The sequence below is a fragment of the Malania oleifera genome, chromosome 9 (assembly GCF_029873635.1).
Source record: "Malania oleifera isolate guangnan ecotype guangnan chromosome 9, ASM2987363v1, whole genome shotgun sequence".
NCBI lineage: Eukaryota > Viridiplantae > Streptophyta > Magnoliopsida > Santalales > Ximeniaceae > Malania > Malania oleifera.
Window position 1 is genome coordinate 90038850 of NC_080425.1, and position 27267 is coordinate 90066116.

At 32.9% G+C, this 27267-nt stretch overlaps 1 protein-coding gene across 4 annotated transcripts; it reads left to right on the forward strand.

The window, feature by feature from the left end:
- The first annotated feature begins 2898 nt into the window (after window positions 1-2898).
- Window positions 2899-26967, forward strand: LOC131163669 (probable choline kinase 2). Of its 4 annotated transcripts, none has more exons than XM_058120321.1 (10): window positions 2899-3100; window positions 3480-3546; window positions 7621-8065; window positions 9299-9420; window positions 9564-9759; window positions 22489-22606; window positions 22748-22795; window positions 23625-23725; window positions 24610-24774; window positions 26509-26967. In XM_058120321.1, exons 3-10 carry the CDS (start codon window positions 7712-7714, stop codon window positions 26524-26526), a joined length of 1122 nt encoding a protein of 373 aa, XP_057976304.1. In that variant the 5' UTR covers window positions 2899-3100; window positions 3480-3546; window positions 7621-7711; the 3' UTR covers window positions 26527-26967. The 4 variants fall into 4 exon arrangements, with proteins under 4 accessions (XP_057976304.1, XP_057976306.1, XP_057976307.1 ...); XM_058120322.1 differs by having other exon boundaries at window positions 2915-3100; window positions 7667-8065; XM_058120323.1 differs by lacking the exon at window positions 3480-3546.
- The last annotated feature ends 300 nt before the right edge of the window (window positions 26968-27267 follow it).

Sequence of the window (27267 nt, forward strand, 5' to 3'; positions counted from 1 at the left end):
AGCTAAGCAAAAAAAAAAAAGGGTAGAAAAAAAATTAAGCTCATAAGCTCAAAAGGGTTAGTTACATGGTAACGTTAGCTGCAAAAAAAAGATAGGAAGAAAGAAAATTGTTCTCTCTCTGCCTCTACTTCTCTAATCACCAAGAGATCACATAAATCTGGTGAAGGAAGGAAAGAGAAAGAGGAAAAGTGAGAGAAACGATTTTTTTTGGATTTTCTGGGTGTTCTTCTCAATAGGTTTGATATGATTGATTTCGGTATGTAAAGTTTATAGTCCTTGAATTATTTATTTTTCCACATAAAGGTTATTGATGTGAAGTTCATGATAATTGAAGATAATTGACTGCAATATATTTATGAAAATACTTTTTAGTTTTTAATATTCAATTTTAAATATATATTTCAAATTTATTTTTAGAAAACTTAATTTAATTATGTATTTCATAACTAACTTATAACTAACAAAGAGATAATAACCATCTTTGTTATGTGTTTATTTTTATTTTTAACATCATGAGATATCTCCATGAAATTAAATTAAAACTTTCACAAACATCGCCATATTTAACTCAATAACCTATAATAACCATTGCAAGACACGAAATAAATGTTCTATTATATATATGATAATTTTTCCTCATCTAGAAATTTTTATTTTTTGAAGTTATCATATTAAAATACTTTTTAAATAAAAAAATTATTACAGTATAGAAAAAGTTATTATGTATTATCTGACAACTAGGTTATTATTTATCTGTGAACACAAACATTTTTTTTTAACTAAAAGAAAAATAATTAACGACTCATTTGGTTCAGCGAAATAATTATTCATTCAAATAAAATGAAATATAGTTAAAATTTTAGAAATTAAATGAATAATTATTCTTTATATATTCTTAATTATTTCATTCAAAATGTAATAAGAAAAAAATAAACATCCCTATAATAAAATTTGGGAATAGCTATTTCTTGCTTATTTCTTATTATCAACTCAAAGTATTTTGCCTTGTTATTTATTTTATTGTAAAAATATAATTTTTTGTATAATTAATTGTAACTAACCTACAAAAACTAATCTATTTTTAAAAATTGAAATTTTACCAACTTAATGTAACCTTAGTTTTCAATAAACAACTTATTATTTAATCGTAACATTTAAAAACTATAGATGGACAAGTAATTTAACAAAAATATTTTGAATTTTAAAATTTATTTCTTCATAATTATGGATAATTCATTTAAGATTGTGTAAGTATGCCAATGACGACTATATACAATTAACACATAACTAATTCATAATTATGTATAATTTTTTATTTTATGTTTAGCCCTTAACTTGTTAAAAATATAAAAAAAAAATATTTTTAAAATAAAAAAGTAGAATATTAGTGAGAATTATCAATCTTATAAATAATTAAATAAGGTAAAAATATTTTTTTTCCCTACTATTTGACAAAAAGATAAGACCTCCTCTTAACTTTGAAAAATCTTAGGGATCTTCCTTGAGATTTCAAAATTTTTGCAAATCTCAGAGATCTTCCATACTATTTTTTTTTTAACCCCCACGAACATGACGCAATGGAAAGACATCAGCACATAAGAAGAAGCATCGGGGGTTCAATTTCAGGTAAATACACTCACGGAGCCAACGATACCTGTGGATAGTGAGAAATTACTTTGTAAGTCAATGGAACCGTGGATGGTGAGAGTTCGTTTTGTGAGCCAGTGGGGATCGTGGATGGTGAGAGTTCTCTATGAGCCAACGGGGACCGTGAATGGTAATGGAAATGTGTCTCGGGAGTTGGGTTGACCGAACGTCCAACTAATGCACGGAAGCCGTGTCCGCATTTCAGACTTTACTTGATTAGCGAGATCTAGGGAGAGGACACTAATCTGTAGGTTTGGTGGCGCACCAGGAGGTCTAAAGGGCTTGTTGGTTGCTGATGTTTCTATGTAATCAAAAAAAGAAAAAAAGAAAAGAAAAAGAAGAAGGTAATTTTTTAAAAGTATTATAAGTGTCCAAAAAATCAAATGTGAAAAAAGACATGTGAAAATTTTAAAATATCAAAGGATACTTTTATCCGTTTTTAGTTTCCGAGAAGTTTAATATTTTTTATTATAAACAAAATATATTATGCATTAATTGCATGTACCTAATTATTGATATTAAAAATTACATATCTATCCTTCATTAATGTTTAATTAATTCATAGTCACATTTTACCGACCACATTTAATTAAAATATAAAAGTTTTATAATTAACTCACATAAAGCTTTAATTAAAACACAAATATTTTATAATCAATGGATAACTACTATGAGTTATATTCGGTAAAAATATACATAATTTCTAGATATTTTTTTTTAGTGCACTTAATTATCCTTATACAAAAAAGTAATTATAAAAATTATTATTCTTTCATGCTATTATGTCCAATAAATTATTAATAAAATAAAATAATATTACGAATATTAAAAATATTTTAATTTAAATATTACACACTATAGATGGCAAATTAAATCACACTATTTATCTTTAATTTACACATTTACTTATTTTATTTATTTGACTTATTCATACTAGCATTTTATATTATTAAAAAGATTTTATTTTATTATCTTCCCTAAAATTATTTAAGAAAGTTTCTTGTCAAATCATTGATTTTTATGGTGACGATTCCTGCATTGACTTTTTGATATTTTCGTTGAAAATTCTGATTAAAATCATATAATTATCTATATGATTAAAATATTATGAATTTGGGCCCGCGCTTTTACTAATTCCAGTTTTTCGGAACCTCTCTGAGCCGTTCGATCCCATCACAGATCCAACGGCCCAAAATTACCCGCGGAGCTGCCGTCATCGATTTTATAAACATTAGACGCTAATAAAAGGCTCCCACCTGCAGCTCTGTGGACCGTACGAGACCACCCTCGCTTCTCTCGCGCTCTCAATATCTCTACCTCTTGCTCGCACAACATTCGCCGGTCGTCGACACTTCCACCGGCCGCCCTCTGTCCGCCGTCTGATTCTCCGGCGCCCCCAAGTTTCACCGCACATCGAACTGCATAGAGCAACGCCTGTTCAGTTTTCTATCAGGTGAGAGTCGATTCGCTGTTTTTGAGAAAAAGGTGCGGGCACTGAGACAGGGAGAAGTCATTTTCGTATATTGTTTGAATTGTTTGGGATTGCTTTTGTTATATGATAAAAAGTCCACGATGACTGTTTAATTCATTTATAATGACAATTATCCCTCCGTTTATCTCTTCATCTGCTATTATTGATGTGTAATTAATTCATGATCAGATTCTTCTTTATTAAAAAATGTTCTTGACCTACCATCTCCCGTGCTTGTTAGAAAAATTAATTAATAAAAAACAAGAAGTCAACATGTTCTGCTGGAATTCATTTTGGTACATTATTTTTTTGGTTATTTATGGTTTCTTTGGTATGATAATTCTGTTACGCTGTTTTGTAGAATTGGAAAAATGAGGCTGTGTTTGGCTTCTTCTTCTTCTTCTTTGGTTGTTGAGAAAGGGGACTAGGTAAGCAAGCATGCTTTCAATTTTTGATTTCTCGACAAGCAAACGGGCTTGCTGGGAAAATTGTAGTTTCTTTCGTTCTTCTTAATGCTGCTGATGAAATCTGGGAACCTCGTAATTGGTCCGGCTCTTTGGAAATTTGAATTTGTATTTTTCGTTTCTTTGTGATGAAAGAATGATGTTTACCTGCAATTTTTTTTTTTTTTTTTTAAAATAGAATATAATTTAAAAAAAAAAAATGACAAAAGAATAAAAAACATGGACGAGTTTTATTTCTTTCTTCGGAAATCTAATAGAGTTCATGCATTTAGCTCTCTTTTGGTCATGTTGAAGAAGAAAATGTATGCTTTGGAATTTGGATTTTACAGTGGGTCAACCATTGGGGTTTATATTATATTTTGAGATTATCTGTAGAGGAAATAAAAAAAGTGGGAGCATACAAGTATACAACGGTCATCTGTTTGATTTTTGACATTACCTGCAAAAGACTTTATATGTTATTTTTTTCGTTCTATATTTTTTGTTTCGTTTTGTTCTTTGTTATTTATTTATTTATTTTTTGGTTGTAATGACAATTGACATGGTGAGGAAATGACAATTTGGAATGCTGGGTAAGACTTGTTGCTTCATTTACCTTTTTCATCTGTGATTATTTTTATGTTAAATGAACTAAGAAATGAACTATAAAAAGCATAGGGAGGTATGGCCTAGACCCACGAAATGATTTTCCTGATCATTTCTCTTTATAAAAACACTTCATCTTGATTAACCCTTTTAATATGTTTACCTTTTTTTTTAAAAATTTTGATGAGAGCATGCTTATATTGATTTTTCTCACAGTGATTTTTGGTAATTCTAGCATTATATGCACATATTCACCAGTTATCATTTTGTCATAGACCAATTGACTGAGTTGTGTAGATGTTGTTTCAACTAGAAAGTGCACATACTGTCATCTTCCTTGTTTTTTTCCTTGCACAAATATTACCTTGGTTCAAACGAGAACAAGTCGTTAGCTGGTGGCTATCATTTTAGGCTTGATCAGCTGATTTATTTATTTTTTGCCTGAAACATCCATTGTCTTTCATAAATCATGTATTTGCCATCTGCATAGGATTTGTGAACTTTCTTCCAAAAGATCCGAGTTTAGATTAACTTAGATCATCTATGTTCTCTGGCATTTTGGGCCATGCATGCTTATCAGATTTCAATGGGTAGCATGGTATATTATAGGATTCAGGGGATGGAGTACTGGATGATAATTGCTTTGGTTGCTTTTTAGAATTTTTATTTTTATTTATTTATTTATTTATTTTTATAGAATAAGATAATTTATTAAAACTTGAGAACAATGAATACCAAAAATTGGGACGACGAATCCTCTCCAACAAGCTGAAAAAGCTATAAAGAAACTATAAACAAGAAGGAAAGAACCAGCTTATGAACAGCAAAATACAATACAAACAAAGAACCGTTACAAAAATGCTGCCTTCCAGTCTCTAATGAGGTCAAACTGCAGAAGACTCCTAAAGAAATCCAAGGAGTGCACCCACAATGCTTTTGAGATAAATTAGCTCTATACATGGTATTTTTGAAGTAGTATTTGCTTTAATATGAATTCATGTGTGTCTAGTAAATAGATGTAAACAAGTACATGTACAACTACAACAACAAAAAAACCAAACCTTAGTCCTACTAGGTGGACCATTTAGGCAATCATGGACCATTTCTTTTGATAGATTCAAGGATTTTAAATCTTTACTCACTATCTCCTCCTAAGTTATTTTAGGTTTACCTCTACTCCTTCTATTGCCCTCCACAGTAACTATGTCACTCTTCCTCACAGGTGCATTATGTGACCTACGTTGCAAGTGTCCATACCATTTGAGTCGTCCTTCCCTTATCATCTTCTATAAGAGCTACACCTAACTTATCACGATTATGTTCATTACTTAATTTATCTTTCAATGTTATATCAATCATCCATGTAAACATTCTTATCTCGGCAACTTTTACTTTTTGGATATTATGTTTCTTTGTCGCCCAACATTCCGATCCATATAGCATAATTGGTCTAATAGTTATCCTATAAAACTTCCCTTTCAATTTTAAGGGTATTCTACGATCGCAGAGCACACTTGAAGCACTTCTCCATTTTACCCAACACGCTTTAACTCTATGCATTACATCATTTTCAATTTCTCCTTCAGCGTGCATAATAGATCTAAGGTATCGAAATCTACAATGCTTATTTCTTCATCATCAAGTTTAACTTTGTCTCCAATATTCCTCCTATCATTATTAAAACTACATTTCATATATTCTGTCTTATTTCTACTTATCCTAAAGCCTCTAGGTTCCAAAGCTTCTCTCCATAATTCTAACGCAGCCTCTACTCCATCCCTAGTTTCGTCAATTAATACAACATCTTCTGCAAACAACATACACCATGGAACCTCTTTTTGAATACTCTTAGTCAATTGGTCTATCACTAAAGTAAAAAGATAAGGACTCAAAGCCAATTCTTGATGTACACCTATGGTGATTGGAAATTCTCTAGTTTCTCCATCTATAGTCCTTACACTAGTCATTACTCCATCGTACATATCTTTAATGACATCGGTATACCTACTACATACATCCTTTTTTTCTAAAACCCACCATAGAATTTCCTAAGGTATCTTATCATATGCTTTCTCAAGGTCAATAAATATCATATGCAAGTCTTTCTTCTTTTCCCTAAACTTTCCATTAATCTTCTTAAAAGATAAATAGCTTCTGTGGTAGATCTCCCAGGCATAAAACCAAATTGATTTTCTGAGACCTTCATTTCTAACCTTAATCTTTGTTCAACTACCCTTTCCTATAATTTCATCGTATGAGTCATAAGTTTAATTCCACAATAGTTATTACAATTTTGAATATCTCCTTTATTTTTGTATATAGGTATTAAAGTGCTTTTCCTCCATTTATTTGGCATTTTCTTAGTTTTTGCAATTGTATTAAATAAATTAGTTAACCATATAATTCCGTTATCATCTATGCATTTCTAAACTTCAATTGGGATGTTATCTGGTCCTATAACTTTCCCATTTTTCATCTTTTTTAGTGCAAACTTAACTTTGTTAACTCTAATTTTGCGAATAAATCTCATATTTTTAGTCCTTTCCTCATTTGAGAATTCTAAGTTTAAGCCTTCTATTTGGTTTTCATTAAACAACTTACTAAAGTAACTTTGCTATCTTTCTTTAATGTCTTCGCCCTTAATCAAGACAATATCATCCTCACTTTTTATACATTTTACATTTCCTAAGTCCTTATTCTTCCTTTCTGTAGCTTTAGCAAGTTTTAAATATATGTCTTTCCCCTTCTTTTATACCTAATCTATCATACAAACTTTTAAATGATCTATATTTAGCTTCACTAACAGCCTTTTTTGCATCTTTTTTTGCCTCCTTATATTTTTCAAAGTTATCTCTGTTTTTACATTTTTGTCACGTTTTATATCAAATTCTTTTTGTCTGTATGATTTTTTGTACATCTTTATCCCACCACCAACTCTCTTTGCTATTCGAGAATCTTCCCCTTGCTTCACCTAAAATCTTTTTTGCTATCTTTTAATAGAGCTAGCTAATCTATTCCAAAGAGTTTTTGTATCTATCCCATCTTCTATGGTCCAATCCCCATCTTTGATCATTTTATCTTTAAATTTTATTATATTTTCTCGTTTTAGGTTCTACCATCTAGTTCTCTTATACTGGTTTAATTTATCATTCTTTTTCCATTTTTTAATACATATATCTAACACTAAGACTCTATGTTGTGTGGTTAGGCGTTGTCCTGGATTAACTTTACAATCCTTGCATGATAAACGATCTACCCTACTAGTAAAAAGACTTCTATTTTGTCCACTTTTAAAGGTTATTAAGTGTTCTTCTCTCTTCTTAAAGTAAGTACACAAGTACATGTATTGTGTGTAAATACTTGCGCATGTTTCCTCTGTGTGTGTGTGTGCACGTGCCTGTTTGAATTATTAAGATTAATTCTTTTTCTGTTTTTTTTTTTTTTTTCCCTTAGAGAGGAGGTATTCACTGACCATATCAGGCTTTTTGAATTACTCAAGAATTTCAGACTTTCACTCGCGTGAAGATTCAGTGGATATTCTGTTATGGGTGCTGTGGAGAACGCTGTAATTGATGGAGAATGTTGTCTCCCAGTAGAAGCGAGGAAAATTATACATTCATTGACTTCAAAATGGGCAGATGTGGTTGATCCAAATGACTTGCAGGTGATCCCACTTATGGGTGCAATGACCAATGAGGTCTATGAAATCAAGTTGCCTGCAAAGTCAGAAGACCACCCACAAAAAGTTATTGTTAGGATTTATGGTGAGGGTGTTGAAGTTTTCTTTGACCGAAGTGATGAGATTCGGACTTTTGAGTTCATGTCAAAGTATGGGCAGGGACCTCGTCTGCTTGGCCGGTTTTCAAATGGAAGAATTGAAGAGTTCATTCATGCACGGGTACTTTTATATTTCTTGTTCTCTAAATAACTTTTTTTTTTTTTTTGGTTATTTCAATTTTTTAACATTATTGTGTACATCATTGGAATGGCTGAATTTTTTGGAAGATGCTGTTTGTAATAGTTCTTTTTTTTTTTTACTTGTAGCATTTGTCATTTCTAGTCCGATTTCAGGAGTAGAAATGCTCAAAATAGATTTACTGTAAAATTGATGCATATGATTCTGTTTGTGTGATTGCCTTGCAATTACAAGCACTTATTGAGCTAGATTAAAATGAGGAGCATCAACTCAAGTCACCTGTACAATTGCCTGAAAAATCTACCCAGTGATTGTTTGATTCCTTGTGTCCTTGTGTCTTTGTCAAGCACCTAGATTTGTCTGTTTCACGTCACATGGTTGAAAAAGTGTTTCCTCCGGATCATCTGATGTTTTCAAACTGTTATTATATGTGCCAGAGGAACCATCAACTAGAGCATTACAAATGTTACTCCCCCCCAACCCGCGCTCATGTGTAGAGATTATAGATGGAAGACATCTCTGTCAAATTTTGTTTTCTGAAACCTGATCCTGGACCAGGTTAAACCTCCAATGTTTTGCTTTATTAAGGAATACACTAGATTAGCTAAAAGGATTTTAGACAAGTTTCTAGTTTTATATTGGTAGTGGTTCAAGTCATGAGTCTATTGTAGCATATTTGGTAAGTTGTATTATAGCAGACAAAATACACATGGCAGAAAATGCTGATAAAGGACATCATAATGTGCCTTGGCTGGTAAATCTCTTGTGCAAAGAAGGATTTGTTTGATGATTGCAGGCTCTTAACCATATTAAAAACCCAATTCATAATAAAATGTGACCATATCAGCGATCTAAGTTCCATTATTGAAGAATTGTGATGAATGAATTTCAATATTTTTTGCAGCCTCACCTTTGTTTGTGTAATTTAACAGAAACAAAATTTAATTATTTGCCTTATTTTTTAAATAAATGCAGATTAATTGTTGGTTTGTGGTTAATGTTTGGCAAGTCTAAAACCATAGTATTTACAGATTAATAAGAGTATAGATAGACTATGGAATTATCAATTGGGAAAAAAAATTCAAACCAGAAAACAGATAAAATTCATGGAAGTGATTAAAATGGTTGTGGAATTTTACTTTGTACTTCAAAGTTATTATATATTTTGTCCCTAAAACAAATGTCTTATGTATCATCTTCATATTGAAATATCAGACACTTTCAGCATCTGATCTGCACGATCCTGATATATCTGCTCTAATAGCAGTCAAAATGAAGGAGTTCCATGAACTTGATTTTCCTGGTGCAAAGAATGTCTTCCTCTGGAACAGATTGCGGTATTTTTCTTTATCTATTGTCCTTCAAGCAAGTAAACAGATACTATATGTAAATCAACTACATTGAGTTTATTGTTGTCAACCAAATTTTTAGTTTACCATGTATGTATATTGTGAAATTAGTTTTTATTTTTATGCTTCAGAAATTGGCTTAATGCGGCCAAAAGTATGTCTTCTCCAGAAGAAGCTAATGCCTTTCGTTTGGATGCCATTGAGGAGGAAATATTTTTATTGGAAAAGGAGCTCTCAAGAGATCATCAACATATAGGATTTTGCCACAACGATTTGCAATACGGCAACATAATGATGGATGAAAAGACCAGGTCTATAACCATTATAGTAAGTATATCATCCTTTTTGTGATTACTATAATGTTTGGTTTCTCTATATTATAAAAGGCAACATCATATATTGTTTTTCTTTTAAGAGCTGTCTTATAGATGTTTAAGCGATTTTCTTGTCCTAGTTGTGGCAATGTCTAGGATAGTTACCTCTGGGTTCTTTCCGACTAATTGCCACCTATTAATTTTGTATGGTGATTTTTGAGGGAAAATCAATAACTAAATTTTTCTTGAATAAAGATACTTTCTGCCTTTTTACCCCTTGCTCCATGCTCTTAATTATTGTGCCCTTGCCACGTTGGCCGTGAACATATTCTTGTTTTTTTTTTGGACAAAATGATCAAATGAGACCTGCATTGTGCGTGATAGATGGCAGCCCTGTTGGAATTGATTAAGCTTTCCTTTCTTGTTTTTGGAAGACATCTTGGTCTCCTTGTATTGGGCACTGCTTTTCTGTTAATATATTTTTTCTTATAAAATCATGGATACCAAGACAAAAAATGAATCCTGTTGCAATTTCAAACATTTATCATCAAAGCATATGGTATCCATGGAGGTTTGATTTACAGAACACTTTTTTTTTTGCCTTCTTTTATTCATGTAGAAATATTCCATTATTTATTTATTTATTTATTAAGAATTGGGACACTGAACAATGAAAGAAAATTTTTATGTTGATGGAATATTGAATGCTAGATGATGATCTTAGTTTTGGATACATGATTTATTACCAGTGGGCCAGGTATGCCACCATTGGAATTAAAATCAATTACATTTTATGTAATGCATGCTGCAAATCCAAGAACAAATCATTTTGCTCATATTACCCAATACAGAGGTGTCAATGACAGTAACAAAGTCCTCCTGGTATTGAAATACCATTTAACTAATTACAATAATTTTCCTTAATTGATTTATGAGAACCGTTGATTCTTGTTGATGATTTTCTGTATAGTTGTCTGAGTATTAAGTGATTTACCTTAAGATTTTATTTTCTGGTGATAACGATGATAGTGCACCTACAGTTTATGATAATCATTCAATCATAAATATATGCTACACAATTGTTTTTTTCAGTAAAAAATTTTCAGAAACAAGAATTTGTGGATTTGTATGAAAAATGAGTAGAAAATGGGATTAATTTAGGTCACATGCTTGATTAATGGAACAAAATTAAGCTTGAGTTATCAAGAATCTCAGATGAATTTATTCCTATGAAATTGAACACAATAATAAAATTTTGTTACACGTAGTTTGAACAATATAGAAGTATTTTCTATCCCTCTCTTCCTCCCTTCCTATTCATGCATGAATGTGTGTGTAGACTTCTTGCACACCCCGAGCATTTGAATAAGGATGAGTATTCTCCTGCTGTTGTCGTTGAACTTGTCCCTGTATCTACTTGTGCTTCATGCTTCATGCTTCATGCTTCTATGGCTGAGAGTGTTAGGTTGGTAGATTGTTCATATGTGCAGGAAAGTTGTGCAAATGTTGTATGACTGGCATAATTCCAAGTCACATGATCAATCAAGTTGGTTATAATCTTGACAGTCTATTTCTTCGAACCTCTTGAATCCAAAACCTAATGTTTAGTTGATGAGTCTGGCTTCTATTATAATTTCAGGTATAATAGTGTACTTAAATTTTTTGTGCAAGCTAGCAATTTAGGTTCCCTCCAATTCCTAGGCTGCATCATATTGATTGTTTCTCTTTCTTTTCCTCTTTTGACTTTTCCTTATCCTGATAAAAGAATAATATGAAGACACTGAGTTTGGTTTCATGGGAACATATTCTATAAGCCTATAAGGCTTATTTGCAATGGGTTCTGTGATGCACAAAAATTGACAGTACTAATGAGTAGTTTATAACTTTGGATGATTAAGGCTATTGGTAAATGAGTAGTGTTCAGTTGTGCATGGAGGAAGTCTCTCTCTCTCTTTTTGCCGGAAAAAACTCTGATGTTCTTTTGACGCATTGTTGCAAGGTTAGGTGCTTATGACCTCTTATAAATATTGTATTAAATATGCATGGGTACCATTCAAATAAGCATTATTTGTTCATCATGTCCCGTAAGTAATACCATACTATTATGATATCTGTATATTATAATATTAAAAAATTTTGCAGAGTAAAATACGCTTTCCTGTCCTAAAGATCCACAAAAAAACACGAGCCTAGCCTAACATTTTGAAAATGCCATTGACCTCCCTATAATAGATTATTATAATAATAGTTTTTTATTATTCATTGTAATGGGAGAATATCTTGTTCTCCCTGGTTTTTTCTTTCTTCCTTTTCTGGTTCCTTGATTGTAATTCTTCTTTCTTCCTTTAATATAATTCTTTGTTTATCAAAAAAATATATTTATTGGTATTATTAACGACAAAAACAGAGTCTTAACTCTCACCAGGTGGCATTAACCATATGAGTCTCTTTTTGCTACTTTGCTCAATCTAGGCAGACATTCGACCTGAAGTTTGGGGGTGTTGGCCTGGGATCAGGCTCATGTGCCTTTGCCCTGACCAACCCATTTTCAAGCCTGGCCAAGCTGGTCAGCTGAGCAGCCCATGCTTACCTCTAGAACATTCTCGTAAAATTGAAATGCTGCAATTTCGTTCTTTGTTACCTTAATCAGTTTATCTTTCTGCTTAGCATTTTAACATCAATTAGACTTCTCTTTCTCACCAGTGGCCTGCCTTATCTATGTTGCAAGCACCAAGGCCCAAACCATCTTCATATTTGCATGTCAGCTACACAAAATTTTTGTAAATGTTGTTTCTTAAGACACTTCTGATTCATATAACATAGTGTGCATTATTGCCATCTTATAAAAAATTATTTAAGTTTTAGGACCATCTTATAGAAATTTTATTTTAATTTCTGAGGTATGTGATTCTGGTACAAAATTAAAAAAATATATACGCTTGTTAAGTAGCTGTGTTAGTGTTATAATTAAACAGTGTTTGCTCCATCAGCGCTTAAAATCATAACTTATTTTCTGACATAATCAGACACTACCTTCTCTCCTGTACACTGTTACTGGCACTTACAGATGGTACTTTCTCATATCAAATACTTAATCTTTAAATAGCATAAAAAATTAACCGCTGGAATCAAAAGGAATTTTAAAATTATATGCATGGTTTTAAATCGCGGTAGCGGGTAGCGTAACGTAACGGTAACAGGTGTAACAGGAAGCAGGAGAAGCGGATGTTACATAACGGGAAGCGGGTGTAACGGTCGTGAATTTTTTTGAAGCACGCACAACCTTGTGCATATTAGCGTACTTGCATATTTTAAGCTTTTGGCCATTCTTAGAAAGGGTTTTAGTGTATTTTGGACCCTTTAGTTTGAGTAACTAAGTTATTTGGTAAGGGCAACAAGTTTACATTTGTTTTGAACCATCATTGATAGAAAATTACGTGTGTGCACGTATTTATACTTCTCATTGTTCTTATCTGTGATAAATTCTTATGTGTGATAAATGAATTAATAAAATAAAATACATTATACACTCCATTAATCTATTAGACACATAAGACATACGAATAATATAAATATAAAATAGCTAGAAAAGAAAGAAGGTTGAAGTTGAAAAATAAAGAACATAAATATCACATTACTAATATTAATAAAAAAAAAAAATTTAATAAGTTAGTATTTTGAAATTGTTAATTAATGCATCTATTGTGAGTATTTAAAGAAAAAGTAAATTTTGTATCATTGTCATCCTCATTATAATCTTTTCCCCCTCTTGCCACTTGGAATATTGAGAATGATATATGAAAGAGAGAGAAAAAGTGAGAAGAAAAAGTAAAAAATAAAATATTTTTTTGGTGTAACAGTCCTGTAGCGGTTACGTAATGGCCGTAGCAGCCTTTACGTAACGGTCGCGGTCCGTAACGGCCGCTACGGCCGTGATTTTTCTTCCCACCGATTTCGCGGTGTGTAACGGTATCGGTAACCCAAAAAACCTTTACGTAACGGCGTTACGTAACGGTCGTGGCCTTTATTTAAAACCATGATTATATGTTACTTTGAATTCTGAATGCCAAAAACTAAGGCTGAAGGTGTTTCTGGCTTATCATGAATTTGACTCTGTATTTATTTTTAATGATGTGAGGGCTAGTAAACAGCATCTGTAAAAGCCTAGTTTTGTGGCTGACCTTAATAAATTCAAACTCTTATTTTTTCCCTAAATTATGGAAGCAAATTTCTCAAACACTATTATGTTTTTAAATGTTTATTATTGTTGTGCGTGTGATGGTCCTCGGATATCTACTTACTTTTATTAGTTTATACCAATCATATATTGAGAGTACCCGTGTTTTCTATGGTGCTTCAATCAATTTTGCATTTGATCAAGTAGAGTCGTGACTCTGCCTGGTTAATTGACTTATAGGACAGTGATTGGTTACTGGTGGTTCATGGATTTTTCATTGACTGAAGTCAAATGAAGATAAATTTATCAGGTATAAATGGCACTAGAAGCCTTTTATCTTATTTTTTTATTCAATTTATATGTTCATTGAGAAGCTGGTTTCCAGTTATCTAGTTTCTTTGTTGCCTGTAACCCATGGCTTTGATGTCTTGGAAAGTCCATGAGCATGTCAGTTGACTTAGCTGTATTCAGAATTTTTTTGCAATGCCCTAGTGACCACATAGAATTTCTCAGGAATAAATGGTTATAATAGAATAATTTGCTAGTTTACACTAAAAATGTCTTATTACCATAATGCAAATAGCTGTTAATTTTTATGAATCCATAACAAGAAATAGACGAGGAATAACTATTGCCAATTTACGATTTTCATTACGTTCTCGTTGTATTCCATCCTACTCCTAGGAATAGGTATTCTGTGAACCAAAAGTAACCTTAGTTTGATAAAACTTTGTTCTCATATTTTCTCATGCCTTTATCACAAGTGGATGATATCGTGATACATTGTGCTATATTGAATTTTTTAAAAATTTCCAAAATTTTAGAAACTCGCGGGGGGGGGGGGGGGGGGGGGGGGGAGGACCATAATGTGGCCATGTAAAGGCCATAGAGTTTATGCTTTATTTGCCTTCTGTTTTACTCTTTTACTGAATCGTAACGATTTTGAAATAATAACAATAATGTTTCTTGGTTAAAAGTGAATTTAGGGGGGTGATAGGTCTTCGGAGTTAGCTTCTTTAGCTGGGTGTGCTATCATTGACTGGCCTTTGTTGCATATAGGGGTTCCATTGGGTGGTAATCCTTGGTCCGTGATTCTGTGGGCTTTAGGGCTCCTGTGGTAGAGAAGGTGTCTTAAGCATCTTGATGGTGGAAGGGTGTTTTTTTTCTCTTTAGGTGATAAGGTATCTCTTATTTAGTCTTACCTTTCTAGTATTCCTCTTTATTTTTTGTCTATTTTTAAAGCTCCTGTTGGGTGCATAGGACTGTTGAGAGAATCATGAGAGACACTCTTTGGTCTGGGTGAGGAAGAAGAAAGGTCTAAAAAAGAAGGGGATTGGGTCTTGGGAATTTGGTGTCTAAAAACATTGTCTTAATGAATGAATGGTTATGGCGGTTTCTTCCTTTTTGCTTTTTAATGGAGAGAGTTTTTCGTGGAATTTTTATTTCTGTAGATCTTTGAATGATAGGTGGAGGAGTTTTTGTCTTTGTTGAGTTTATTGGAGGTTTGCTGTCCTTCCAATAGGGAGGATGAGGAAGCAGGTGCTGGAATCTTTAGGATAATTTTTTGCAGTTCTTTCTTTTAGTTCTTGACCCGAGAGGATATGCCCTTTTCTTTCTTTCATATGATTTGGAAGTCCAAAGTTCCCTCTAAAACAAGGCTTTTATTTGGTTTGTTGTTTTTAATAGATCTGTTGCAGAGTACGAGGCCTTCTAAGCATTATCTCTGTACATGTGTGTCCTTTGTTTTGACAGTTCGGAATCTGTCACTCATTTGTTTTTGCATTTTTCTTTCTATTCGAGCATTTGGAACGAGTTATTTGGTTTATTGGTTTTATTGGGGAAAGTTGGGCTTGTCTAGAGTCTGTGGAGGATATGCTGGCTATTTCTTTTTAGGGTTCGGAAGGAGCAAAGATGCCTCTGCTCCGTGGAGATGTGGTTTGTTTGCTGTGTTGTTGGCATTTGGATGGAAAGGAACAATTGCATTTTTAAGGGGGAAAATACTTCTTGGGTTTTCGTTTGGGATATGATTCAGTATTTGACTTCTTTATAGGCTGTTGCTGCTGGTTGTTACAAGGGATTATGTCTTGAAGATGTTCAGTGTGATTGGAACTGCTGTTTTGTATTAGTTGTTTTGTTTTTCTACTTGAATTTTTCTGTTTCTTTTTTCTTTTTGTTTGGAGGATTCCTTATTCTTCTGTATTGCATATTTTTTCTCTATTGATATATTTTCTAAGTAAGTTGTGATATTGTTTTGATATATTACAATGAAACTCGAGCTCTATATTTATAGTATTTAAAGAAATTGTAATGATATAATAATATGAGTAGGTCTAATATTTAAAATATAATAAATTTGTTTTTGTGTAATTATTTAGCGTGAAACTGGAAATTGGTATGCGCAATGTGTCTGATAAAAATTATTTGTTTGGATAACTTCCTGTAACCTGTGGTTTAATTATTAACAACTTTCTGTATTGGGCGGTTTGAGCATTGCTAACTTTAATTTGTGCTATAGTGGGCAAGAAGATGGCTGACTAACTGCACAATAATGAATAATCTTTCAAACAAAATTACCTTTTTCTATGTCGTTTCTAAGGGTAGTATTAGAAGATGGCACAAGTGCCAGACAAAAAAATTCCTTCAGCTTAATTGACAGTACACAAAGTAGTGTACAAAGATAGAATATAGGAGAAATATTTATACTATCCACATTCATAAGAAGAAGAAGAAGAAGAAGAAGAAGAAGTAGAAGAAGCCTTAAGTCTTAATAAGTGGGGTTGGCTATATGAATCATTTTCTGTCAATTCACTCAATCAAGAGAATTTTCTTTGACTAACTCAAGGACTGTTAAATCTTTTCTCACTACCTCATTCTAAATTATTTTAGATCTACCTTTAACTCTTCTAGTATCTTTATCTCCTTATTGGTGCATTATTTGGCCTACGTTTCAAATGTTCAAACCATGTAAGTCGCCCCTCTTTTATCTTATTTTCTACCAGTGCTATGTGTAACTTATTGTGAATATGTTTGTTCGCTTATTTATCGTTTAATGTTACAGCACTCCTCCACCTTAGCTTGTGCATTTTGGCCACGTTTACTTTTTGAATATGTTGTGTGACTTGTGTCTTAGATGCCTAGCATTCTAATGCATATAGCATGGCTAGTCTTACAAACGTCTTATAGAACTTTCCTTTTAATTTTAGTAGTATTCTACAATAACACAAGACACCTGAAGCACTCCTCCGTTTTACCCAACCTTCTTTAACTGTATGTACTACATCCTCTTCAATTTCTCTTGCGTAAATTAAGTTACTCAATGTGAAATAGGCTTATTTTACTGTTAATGATTTTGAATCGTCAAGAAACTCCATTTGGTGTTGAATGTTTGAATGAAATTGTAATAATTTTGAATGATTTTTTGGATGCTTAAATGAATGTATGACGGATGTTGTAATGATCCGTATGCTGCTGCACCTTTTTGCAATTTGTATACTCTACATGCTAAATAATATCATACAATTTTAAATTTATTTGGTTTCAAAATTTGCATAATTATTCATAGTAACATTTCCCAAAGTTTCATTCCAAATTTCATAAGATATTATAAGTTTCCACCATTTATTTAAATCGGTGTTGAAATCAAGATCCAAATTGAAAGTTCCATAAATATGAACTCTTGAAATTCTATTGGAATTGAAATTTATTAAATTGATGTCATGGGAGTGGGATGCTTTCAAAGTTTGGAATGCATGTCATGACTCATGTGGTGGTGCTTGACACAGGCATGAACAGTCAGCTTGTTAAATCTAGATTTAGAGCCTTTTGATGTTTTTTTTCCTTGATCAAAAGAGAAGATTTTATTTAGAAGAAGAAGAAGTACAACAAGGAGCATTAGTAATCCTACTTAAAACATACAAAAAGAATTAAAGAAAATGAAAACAAAATAAATCAAAAGCTAACCAATCATGCTGTCAGAAAACAAAAACCCTTTGAAACACCCAGCTTCAAAAACCCGCAAGGAGGCCAAATATTGAATCCTGTCCCAAAGCAAAACCAAAGACATCCTCTTCCCTGTAAAAATCCTTGCAGTCCGTTTGAGCCAAATCCCCTACAAAGCTGCAAAAATTGAACATCTACACAATCCCAAAGTAGCTCTCCCCCTTCCAAAACCTGAAAAATGGATAGCCCACAAATCTTCCACTAATTCTAGACACACCCAACTCTCTCCAAATAAGCCAAAAAGAAGAGCTTGTTGATGTTTTTGATGTAGACAAATATGCTTGCATACAAATATGCTTCCATCCAATTTTGTGGTTTTCCTTTTGGAGAATTGTATGACTAATTGATAATGAAGTTGTGTGTGGGAAGAGTATGCCTCCTTCTCCAACCATTGGCAAAACAACAACAACAACAAGTCTTAAGTCCCACGAGGTGGGGTCGGCTACATTAATCCTTTCCTCCAATTCACCCTGATCAAGACCGTTTTTCTCTATTAGATTGAGGGCTGCTAAATCCTTCCTCACTACCTCATTCCAAGTTATTTTAGGCTTACCCTATCCCCTTTCATGCTATACACAATAACTACTCACTCCTTCTCACAAGTGCTTGACTGGGCCTGAGGTTTAAATGCCCAAACCATCTAAGCGACCCCTCCCTTATCTTGTTTTCAACCGGTGCTATGCCTAAATTATTATGTATATGCTTATTCTTACTTTATCTTTTATCATTAAACCTCTCATCCACCTTAACATTTGCATCTCATCAACTTTTATTTTTTGTATATGTTTCTTAATTGTCTAACATTTTGAACCCTAGAACATAGCTGGTCGTGTAGTCATCTTACAAAAGATTACTTTTAATTTTAAGGGTATTTTATGATCACACAACACACCTAACACACTCCTCCATTTTACCCAGCTTGTTTTAACTCTATGTACTACATCTTCTTCAATTTCTCCTTTAGCTTGTATAATAGATCCAAGATATCTAAATCTATCAGTGCTATTAATCAAATCTTCTCTCTATTGCTAATCCTTGCATTATTGAAATTACATTTCATATATTTTGTCTTATTTGTTCTTATCCTAAATCCTTTAAACTCTAATGTTGCTCTCCAAAGTTCTAGCTTAGATTGCACTCCGCTCCTACTATCATCAATCAACACGATATCATCTGCTAAAAACATACACCAAGGGATCTAATTTTGGATATTCTTAGCTAGTTCATCAATTACTAAAGTAAAAAATAAGGACTCATAGTAGAACCTTGATGTACACCTATTGTGATTGGAAAATCTCTAGATTCATCACATACAATCCTAATGCTAGTCATCTACTCTATCATACATATCCATAATTACCTTTGTATATCTACTACAGGCTTCCTTCTTTTCTAAGACCTACCAAAGAACTTCCCTAGGTACTCTATCATACACTTTCTCTGGGTCAATAAAAATCATATGCAAGACCCTTTTCTTTTTCCTAAACTTTTCCATTAAACTTCTTTAAAGATAAATAGCTTCTAGGCATAAACCAAATTTATTTTTTGAATTTTTGTTTCTAATCTTATTTTATGTTCAATTACCCTTTCCTGTAATTTTATCGTGTGACTCATAATCTTAATTCCACTATTATAGTTTTGAATATCGCCTTTGTTTTTGTACAAAAGTACTAACATATCTCCATTCTTTTGGCATTTCCTGGTTTTTGTAATAGTGTTGAATTGATTAGTTAACCAAATAATTCCTTTATCCCCTAAATATTTCCAAACTTCAATTGGTATTTTATTTGGTCCTATATATTTCCCACTTTTCATCTTTTTTAATGTCATCTTATCTTCAAGGACTCTAATTTTGTGAATAAATCTCCTATTTTTAATCTTCTCCTCATTTGTCACTTTCAAGCTCAATCTTTCATTTTAGTTTTCATTAAACAACTTATCAAAATATCTCCACCACCTCTATTTTATGTCTTCTTCTCTAATTAAGACATTATCATTCTTGTCACTTACACATTTTACATCTCCTAAGTTTTTGCATTTTTTTTTCTCTAGTTCTATTTATAAATGTATTTTTTTCCTTATTTTGTATCCAGTTTAGTATATAAAGTATCTTAAGCTCTATGTTTAGCTTCACTAATAGTCTTTTTTTGCATTTTTTGTAACTTTTTTTTTGATATATATTTTTCAAGATTTTCTATAGTTCGACAATTTTGCCATATTTTTTACCAATTTCTTTTTGTCTTGACGGCTTTTTGGACTTCTTGATCCCATCACCAACTTTCTTTACTATCTGAGTATTTTCCTTTGGACTCTCCTAAAACCTCTTTTTCTATCTTTGTTATAGAATTTGTCATTCTATTCCAAACAGTTGTGGTCCGCCCCTTCCTTGGACCCCGCATGCGCGGGAGCTTTGTGCACCGGGTTGCCCTTTTTTATTCCAAATAGTATTTGCATCAACCTTATACTCTACTGCCCAATTTGTTCATTTTATCTTTGAATTTTACTATATTATCACCCTTCAAGTTCCACCATCTAGTTTTCTTGCGTTGATTTATGCTACTTCTTCTCTTCCATTTTTTAATATGTATATCTAATACTAAAACTTTATGTTTGTAGCCAAACTTTCACTTAGAATAATTTTACAATCCTTACAAGATAGATGATCCAATTCTTAGTTAAGAAGAAATCTATTTGACTTTTATTATACCCACTCTTGATGGTTATTAACCCCATGTTTGGAGAGACTTTAGATTTGGATCTGTATTGGATTTGAATAAGATGTAATGCAAAATTGTATTAAAATTTGTCCAAATCCACCCAAACTGAAATCCAAGGTCTGAAATCGATGCTCCCAAACACATCATAAGTGTTTCTCTTTTTATAAAGCAAGTAATCAATATAACCTGATATCCCCAAAATTAATAGGCATATCCATGAGTGGCTAAGGTTCCATTAATACCCTAGCATAATGACCTTAAATATCCATAACCCCCTATTAACATAATAATGTGCCTATAAATATGAAATTAAAGGAGGGCATGCCTCTACCACTATAAAAGGGTACTCCGAGAGGAGATAAGCATCTCATTCTCATCAACTTCTTTTTTACTGTTGCAATCTAAATCACCCACAGTCCCTAACTTAGGCATCAGAATGATCCCTCGGAGTACACCTTGGGTCCTCCAAGGCATTCTTGTTTGAATTCTTACAGTGGTTGTGGTCAAAGATTAATCCATGAACGCCATTCAATTTTTGGCAGCAACATAACCAAATTGTAAGACATAGCAAAATCTAAGATTGTATCATCGGCCTTATTTTTATCTCCATATCCATAGTCTCCATGTATCCTCTCTATGTTATCCTTTCCAATGTGACCATTCAAATCAGCTCATGAATGTCTTTTCTGACATTGGTATCCCTTGTAAAATACTGTCCATATCTTTCCAAAATTGTCTTTTAAGATTTTCTATTAAGCCTATTTGGGGAGCATATATACTAATGACGTTCACCATCTCCAGACCTAAAGCTATCTTGATTTTAATGATCCTAGCTCCGATTCTTTTAATATCTTTTACATTATCTTTTAGATCTTTGTCTACAATAATACTCACCTCATTTTTATGTCTCTTTACCAATGTACCAAAGTTTATATCCTAATTTTTCAATTTCTTTAGCTTTCTCTCCTAACCATTTCGTCTCTTGAAAGCATGTTAAGTAAATTTTCCTCCTAAACATTATTCCGCTATTTCCATACTTTTTTCCATAAGAGTCCTTGTATCCCAAGTTGCTAATCTAATTTTAGTTTCTTGTGCTATCTTGTTAACTCTCTCCCTTTTATACCGGCCTAATCTATTAGCTTGATCTAGGTGAAATTAGTAAGAATTCATGATAACAAGATCTGACACAGTTTTACGCAGGCTGTCAGTTACCTAACACAACCCCGCTCTTTTATTTGGGCTTGGGACTGGCTGTGTGTACAAAGGATTTATGTTGTACAGGCGTAGCACTCGTTTGCATTTTTTTTTTTCCCACATGAACAATTTTTTAAATCACACCCTATAATTAGTAGAAACCACACACACAATACAAATGCATTAAAAAAAAAAAAAAAATTAAGTATACAATTTTGGGTGTGAATCCAAGCTAGACTACAATTAGAAAAATCATGCAATGGTATTTTTTGTATATTCCAAAACTTGCAAATGAAAAGCACAAAATTGCATATACTGAGCCTACAAATCATAAACACAAAATCTTCACTATGAACCAACTATTGGAAAAATGATTAATAATAGTAATAAGAAAGGAAATAACAAGAGAGGAGAAGATCTCACTGGTGACTGAAACTAAAAGGAAATAACAACTGCTTGAAAAAAACTACAGAAAGAAAAAAAAAAAAGATTATATATATTTACTGTAGTTAATTCATTATTTATGAAGGCATGAGCTATTGCTGGACATGGACTGACCTGTATCTTCAATTTTCATGCTATTTTGTTTCAAAGTTTCTTCTAATTATGTTAGCTGGAAAGTCATTATTTTTCTAAATTTTACCTTATCTATTAGGATTATGAGTATGCAAGTTACAATCCTGTTGCATATGATATTGCAAATCACTTCTGCGAATGGGCAGCTGATTATCATACAGAGACACCTCATATTTTGGACTATAATAAATATCCCAGTAGGTGACTCTACTAATCAATTTTTAATGTTTCATTGGTTTTCCCCCACTATTTTAGAAAGCATTGCCAGTCAATGGCAAGTGTTTGATTCTGCAATAAATTTAAGTAAGCTTTCTTTCTTCATCTCCAATTGGGGACAGGTTTGGAGGAGCGCCGAAGGTATCTGCATGCATATCTGAGTCATTCAGGTAGTGATCAATTTATTCTTCATTGTATCAACTTCTGTTGGCTGTTTTTAGTTATTGGAACTGTTAGAAATAAATGGCATTCTTGAATCTCATGTATGTACAATTATATTATTATTGTCACTATTATTATTGAAGGACATTCTTAAATTGCATGTCTGTACAATTCTGTCATTATGGTTAAAATTCATATGACAACATATGCTGGTGAAAAAATAAAAAGATCAATTTGAATCATTTTTCATAGGTAATGACAAGAGACATTTATTGATAATATACAACAAGAAAATAATGAAGAACATACAAGAAAAGTATACAATCACTAAGAGTGCTCAAAGAAGAAAAAAACTCGGGGAGGAAAGATGACCAAGTTTTGGTGGGGAAGAGATCTCCAGAAGGAAAGATAACCAAGTTCTGGCAGTGACAAAATCATGAAAAAGGGATGCCAAAGAATCCAATTCCATAGGATGCCAACATCTTGTTCTTCATTCTGAAAGCTCTACAATTTGTTTCCTTCTGTAGTTTGCAGAAGGCAGTGGCAAGAAATGCTGTATAGAAGATTGCAAGTTCCATGACCTTAAATTTTCCATGAGATGCATCAAAATTCTTGCCAATGCAAAAGAAAAAAGCCGAGCCACCAATGCAGTGGAATTTTTTCTCATTTCTTTTCTTGGAGGACTAATAAAGCATTGATATAGGACTAATGCCTCACTGAATGTATGATTTCACTTCATAGATGTTCAAATCTGTTGATAGATATATTTAATGCTCTCTTAAGCAAGACTCTTGTGGCTTCCTTACCATTCTCTGAAATTATCAAATCTTTGTGCAGGTGATTTGCCTAGTGACCTTGATCTGGAGCTGTTGATTCAAAATATTGAGAAGTATACTCTTGTTAGCCATCTGCATTGGAGCTTATGGGGCATAATGTCGGTATGTTTTGCTCTCAGGCCATAGCTCTATTGATTTGGACTTTATCACAAAAAAGCACGCTGGTATAGTTCTGAAACCTAGACTGAACCAGATAGTTGGCTTTGTTCTAGATTGGGATGATGATTGGTGTTCATACCACCAGGCACCAGGGTTTATAAATTTTTAGGGGAGTGCATGTACCGAAAATCTTATCCAATCTTATTCTGTACATTATATATGTTTTTTTGGTAGTTACTGTACATCTTGATATTTCTAAATCTTTCTTTTCAATTTTTTTTACTAGTTTCTTTTCGTTTCTTTTTTTCCTAAGTTGTTTCTGGATGCTGAAGCAGTTTCTAGAACATTGGATGCTTTGATCCTAGGTTCAGATTGGAAACTATGTAAAAAATTCACACGCACACAATTTACATTACTTCAATGAGTAGGCCAATGATCATCATCTATGCATGTTTGGTGTGATAATCTATATGTTAAAAATCATTGCTATGCATCAATCTGTCACAGTTGCAGCACACTGTAGATTAGTTTAGGATGTCTCATCTCAGAGCTAGATAGTTCATTGATTTTCTTCTATCTGGTAATAATTCTTTTAGCCTTATTTTTAACAATGTCTTTCAATGTGCTGATTGCGTGGGACACATAAATTGTTGAGCATGGTAGAAGCCATTCTATTCAAATGTCAATTTGTCCATCTTATTTTGAATTCTATGGCTCTTTTGTCGCTCTTGAAATGGTTACTGCCTCATTTGTCTAACTACAGTTATGGGATGTCAAAAGAATATGCTAGGAAGACATGTCATGTACTTTTTTGTTTATTTTTTTTTGGGGTGGCGTGGGGGATAGATACGCAATTTTTACTCTTGATATGTTTTCATCCTTCTTAGGAACATGTAAATGAAATTGACTTTGACTACAAGGAGTATGCAAGGCAGAGGTTTGAACAGTACTGGTTAAGAAAGCCTGCACTGTTGGATTCATACAGAGTTTCTTCTGATGATGTGGATAATGGAAGCCCTACTTCAAGTTGCTTTCTGTTACTTACAGCGTGTGTAAGTATTATTTTTTATCAAAGTTGTTTTCTGTTCAGCAGTTGAAACTCGTATTAGACTCTAGAATCTCATTTGGAAGCATTGACTTATTTTAGCTTTTTTTTTTTTAAAAGTCATTTTCTCATTGAGGTAACTTTTTGTATGGGGTGAAGACCCCAAGATTTAGGTTAATGCAAGTGGGTGTTATGAATTTGGTTGTGCATACCCCCCCAGTGATTGAGCTCACTGCCCAACCCACTGATCTTCATTCCATGGAGGATATGAAGAAGATCACTCTATCTCAGTGATCTTGATGGGGAAATTTTGGACTAATTTGCTCCTACTAGGCACATATGGACAAAAATGCCCTTTCCAACAAACTTCAGATGAATTCTTCCTACTTTGTTATACTCTTACATAGTTAAATTCACATTTCACATGGATTTAATTAAATGGTATAATTTGATAATTATTGCATTTAAAAAAAAATATGATGATGATGTGTGTTTACGGATGAGCATTGGGATCTCTTAATCCAGAAAACCTCATTTTTAATTGTATAATCTCCAAGTATGTTGTTGAGTGCTAATGCATATATATTTCCAGTGATTCCAGTTAGCCTATTTTCTCTACTTTCTAGATGAAGTTGATGAACTTATGGCTGTTCTATCAACAATTATTAGCAACAATCTTGGTATCACATAGAGAGTGATCTTGGACTTTTATAGCATACCTAATAAATCATTACTCAGGTTTCTTTGATTCTTCGCAGACCAAAGGTGTTGATCATAAAATTACAAGGGATCATAAGAGTAAGAATCTTTGGTGATCATCTTTGCAGATGGTCTTATATGGTTCATCAAATGCTTCCTAATAATTGTGCAGTAGCTTTACACACACACACACACACGTCTAGAAGCTTGTGTATTACATGTGAAAATTTTGACGCAAGAAAAGATTAGATGCTAAATAGATGGGTTGAGTATTGGGTTTAAGTACATTTCTGAGATAGGTGGACACCAAAACGTAAAGAATAATATTGAAAATAATGTAAAAACATTGATAAGAGTCCTTTTGGTGCAAGGAACCATTAGCTGGAGATTAAATTTATAGAAAAATTAGAGTTCATAATAGGTGTAGGATAAGAAGTATTCATTTGGGATTGAATTATTAATTCCTCATGGATCTGGGGCAGGCTAGACTGTCAAACAATACCTTACAAAGAGTTACTCGCCTCCCCATGTGATGAGGGCTAAAATGCCATGCTCTGATTGTTTTTCATCATACTAAAGAATCAAGATATTATTCTTAATGAAACCGTCTGATGGATTAAATTATTGTACCAACTCTGATCAAACACGTCCATTGGGCTTAACAACAATGACTTGTTTGTTCCAGCCTCTAAGCCATCTCTGCCTTATATTGCTGTAACAGGGGTTCCTTGTGGCATGAAGCTGTGCTCAAATTTTTTGTTATTTACAATATAATAGGAAACTGTACACTTGACCTAGGAAAATAAAATTAGCCTCGATCAGGATCTCTTGGCAAGAGATTTTAGGAGTGGGCACTTTGAGCAATATTCCTGGGGGGGATATGTTCAAAAACCAAACGCAGTTATGTACATAAATGGGGACTAATGGGATTGATGACTTCTTAAATTTGCGTATTCTTGACTTGAGCTCAATCTTTAGCATAAAAGTTCTCAGCGTACAACTGAACTGCAAACAATGTGACTATTAATATTTGATTTTGCAGGCGAGTAAGAAGGCTTAGGGAGCTGTTAAACATGACCGTTCATGAAGGTTACAATAATACATACTGTAAACTTGACCAGGACGATAAGCATTGCTATACTTCATACACTTCGATCCCAGTACACGGAATAGAAGACAAAGGGTATCAGCAACTCTGGTGGCATTACCAAGTAGGTTGATATTCCTCGTACACTACTCACTGCTGCAGATAAGGGTGGACGAAAAGAATTCTGTAAAGATGTCATGAAGGAGGTGGTGACCCAATGTTAGTGTTTGTGAATTATGATTGTAATTTCTGGCTGCGATCTTTCTAGTTTTTAGGATTGCTGCAACTCGATTGTAATTTCTTTACCATTTGAAAGTGACAAGATATTTAAATATATTATATATATGTATGTTAGAATGTCAATTCAAAATCTCATACGTAGTTTATATCTAATAAATATTTTGTGGTTCCTCATTTCTAGTTATTTTTATTGCTATCAATGTTCTCCCATATTACACCGCTCCTTGGTGGGTAAGCCATTGATTTGGGAGTGAGTTGGGTGCTTGGAATTTGGTTTTAAATGTGTGTTGGTTTGGATAAAACTGTAAAATTATAATTAGTTTATCTTCAGATTCATAGAATTTCAAGTCCAAAATTTGAAATTTTTGTTCCCATGAAGTTAGAGAGAGAGAGAGAGAGAGAGATGTGATTGAAGGCAGAACAGCATGAGCACCTGGGCAGCTTTGTGAAAATTGTATTTCGCTTCAGTTCATT

Excerpts from the sequence above, each read along its gene's own strand:
- LOC131163669 (XM_058120321.1), top strand. The coding sequence starts at position 7,712 with ATGGGTGCTGTGGAGAACGCTGTAATTGATGGAGAATGTTGTCTCCCA. Across the intron at positions 22,607-22,747 it reads GGACTATAATAAATATCCCA|GTTTGGAGGAGCGCCGAAGG; the intron begins GTAGGTGACTCT and ends AATTGGGGACAG. Across the intron at positions 22,796-23,624 it reads TGCATATCTGAGTCATTCAG|GTGATTTGCCTAGTGACCTT; the intron begins GTAGTGATCAAT and ends ATCTTTGTGCAG.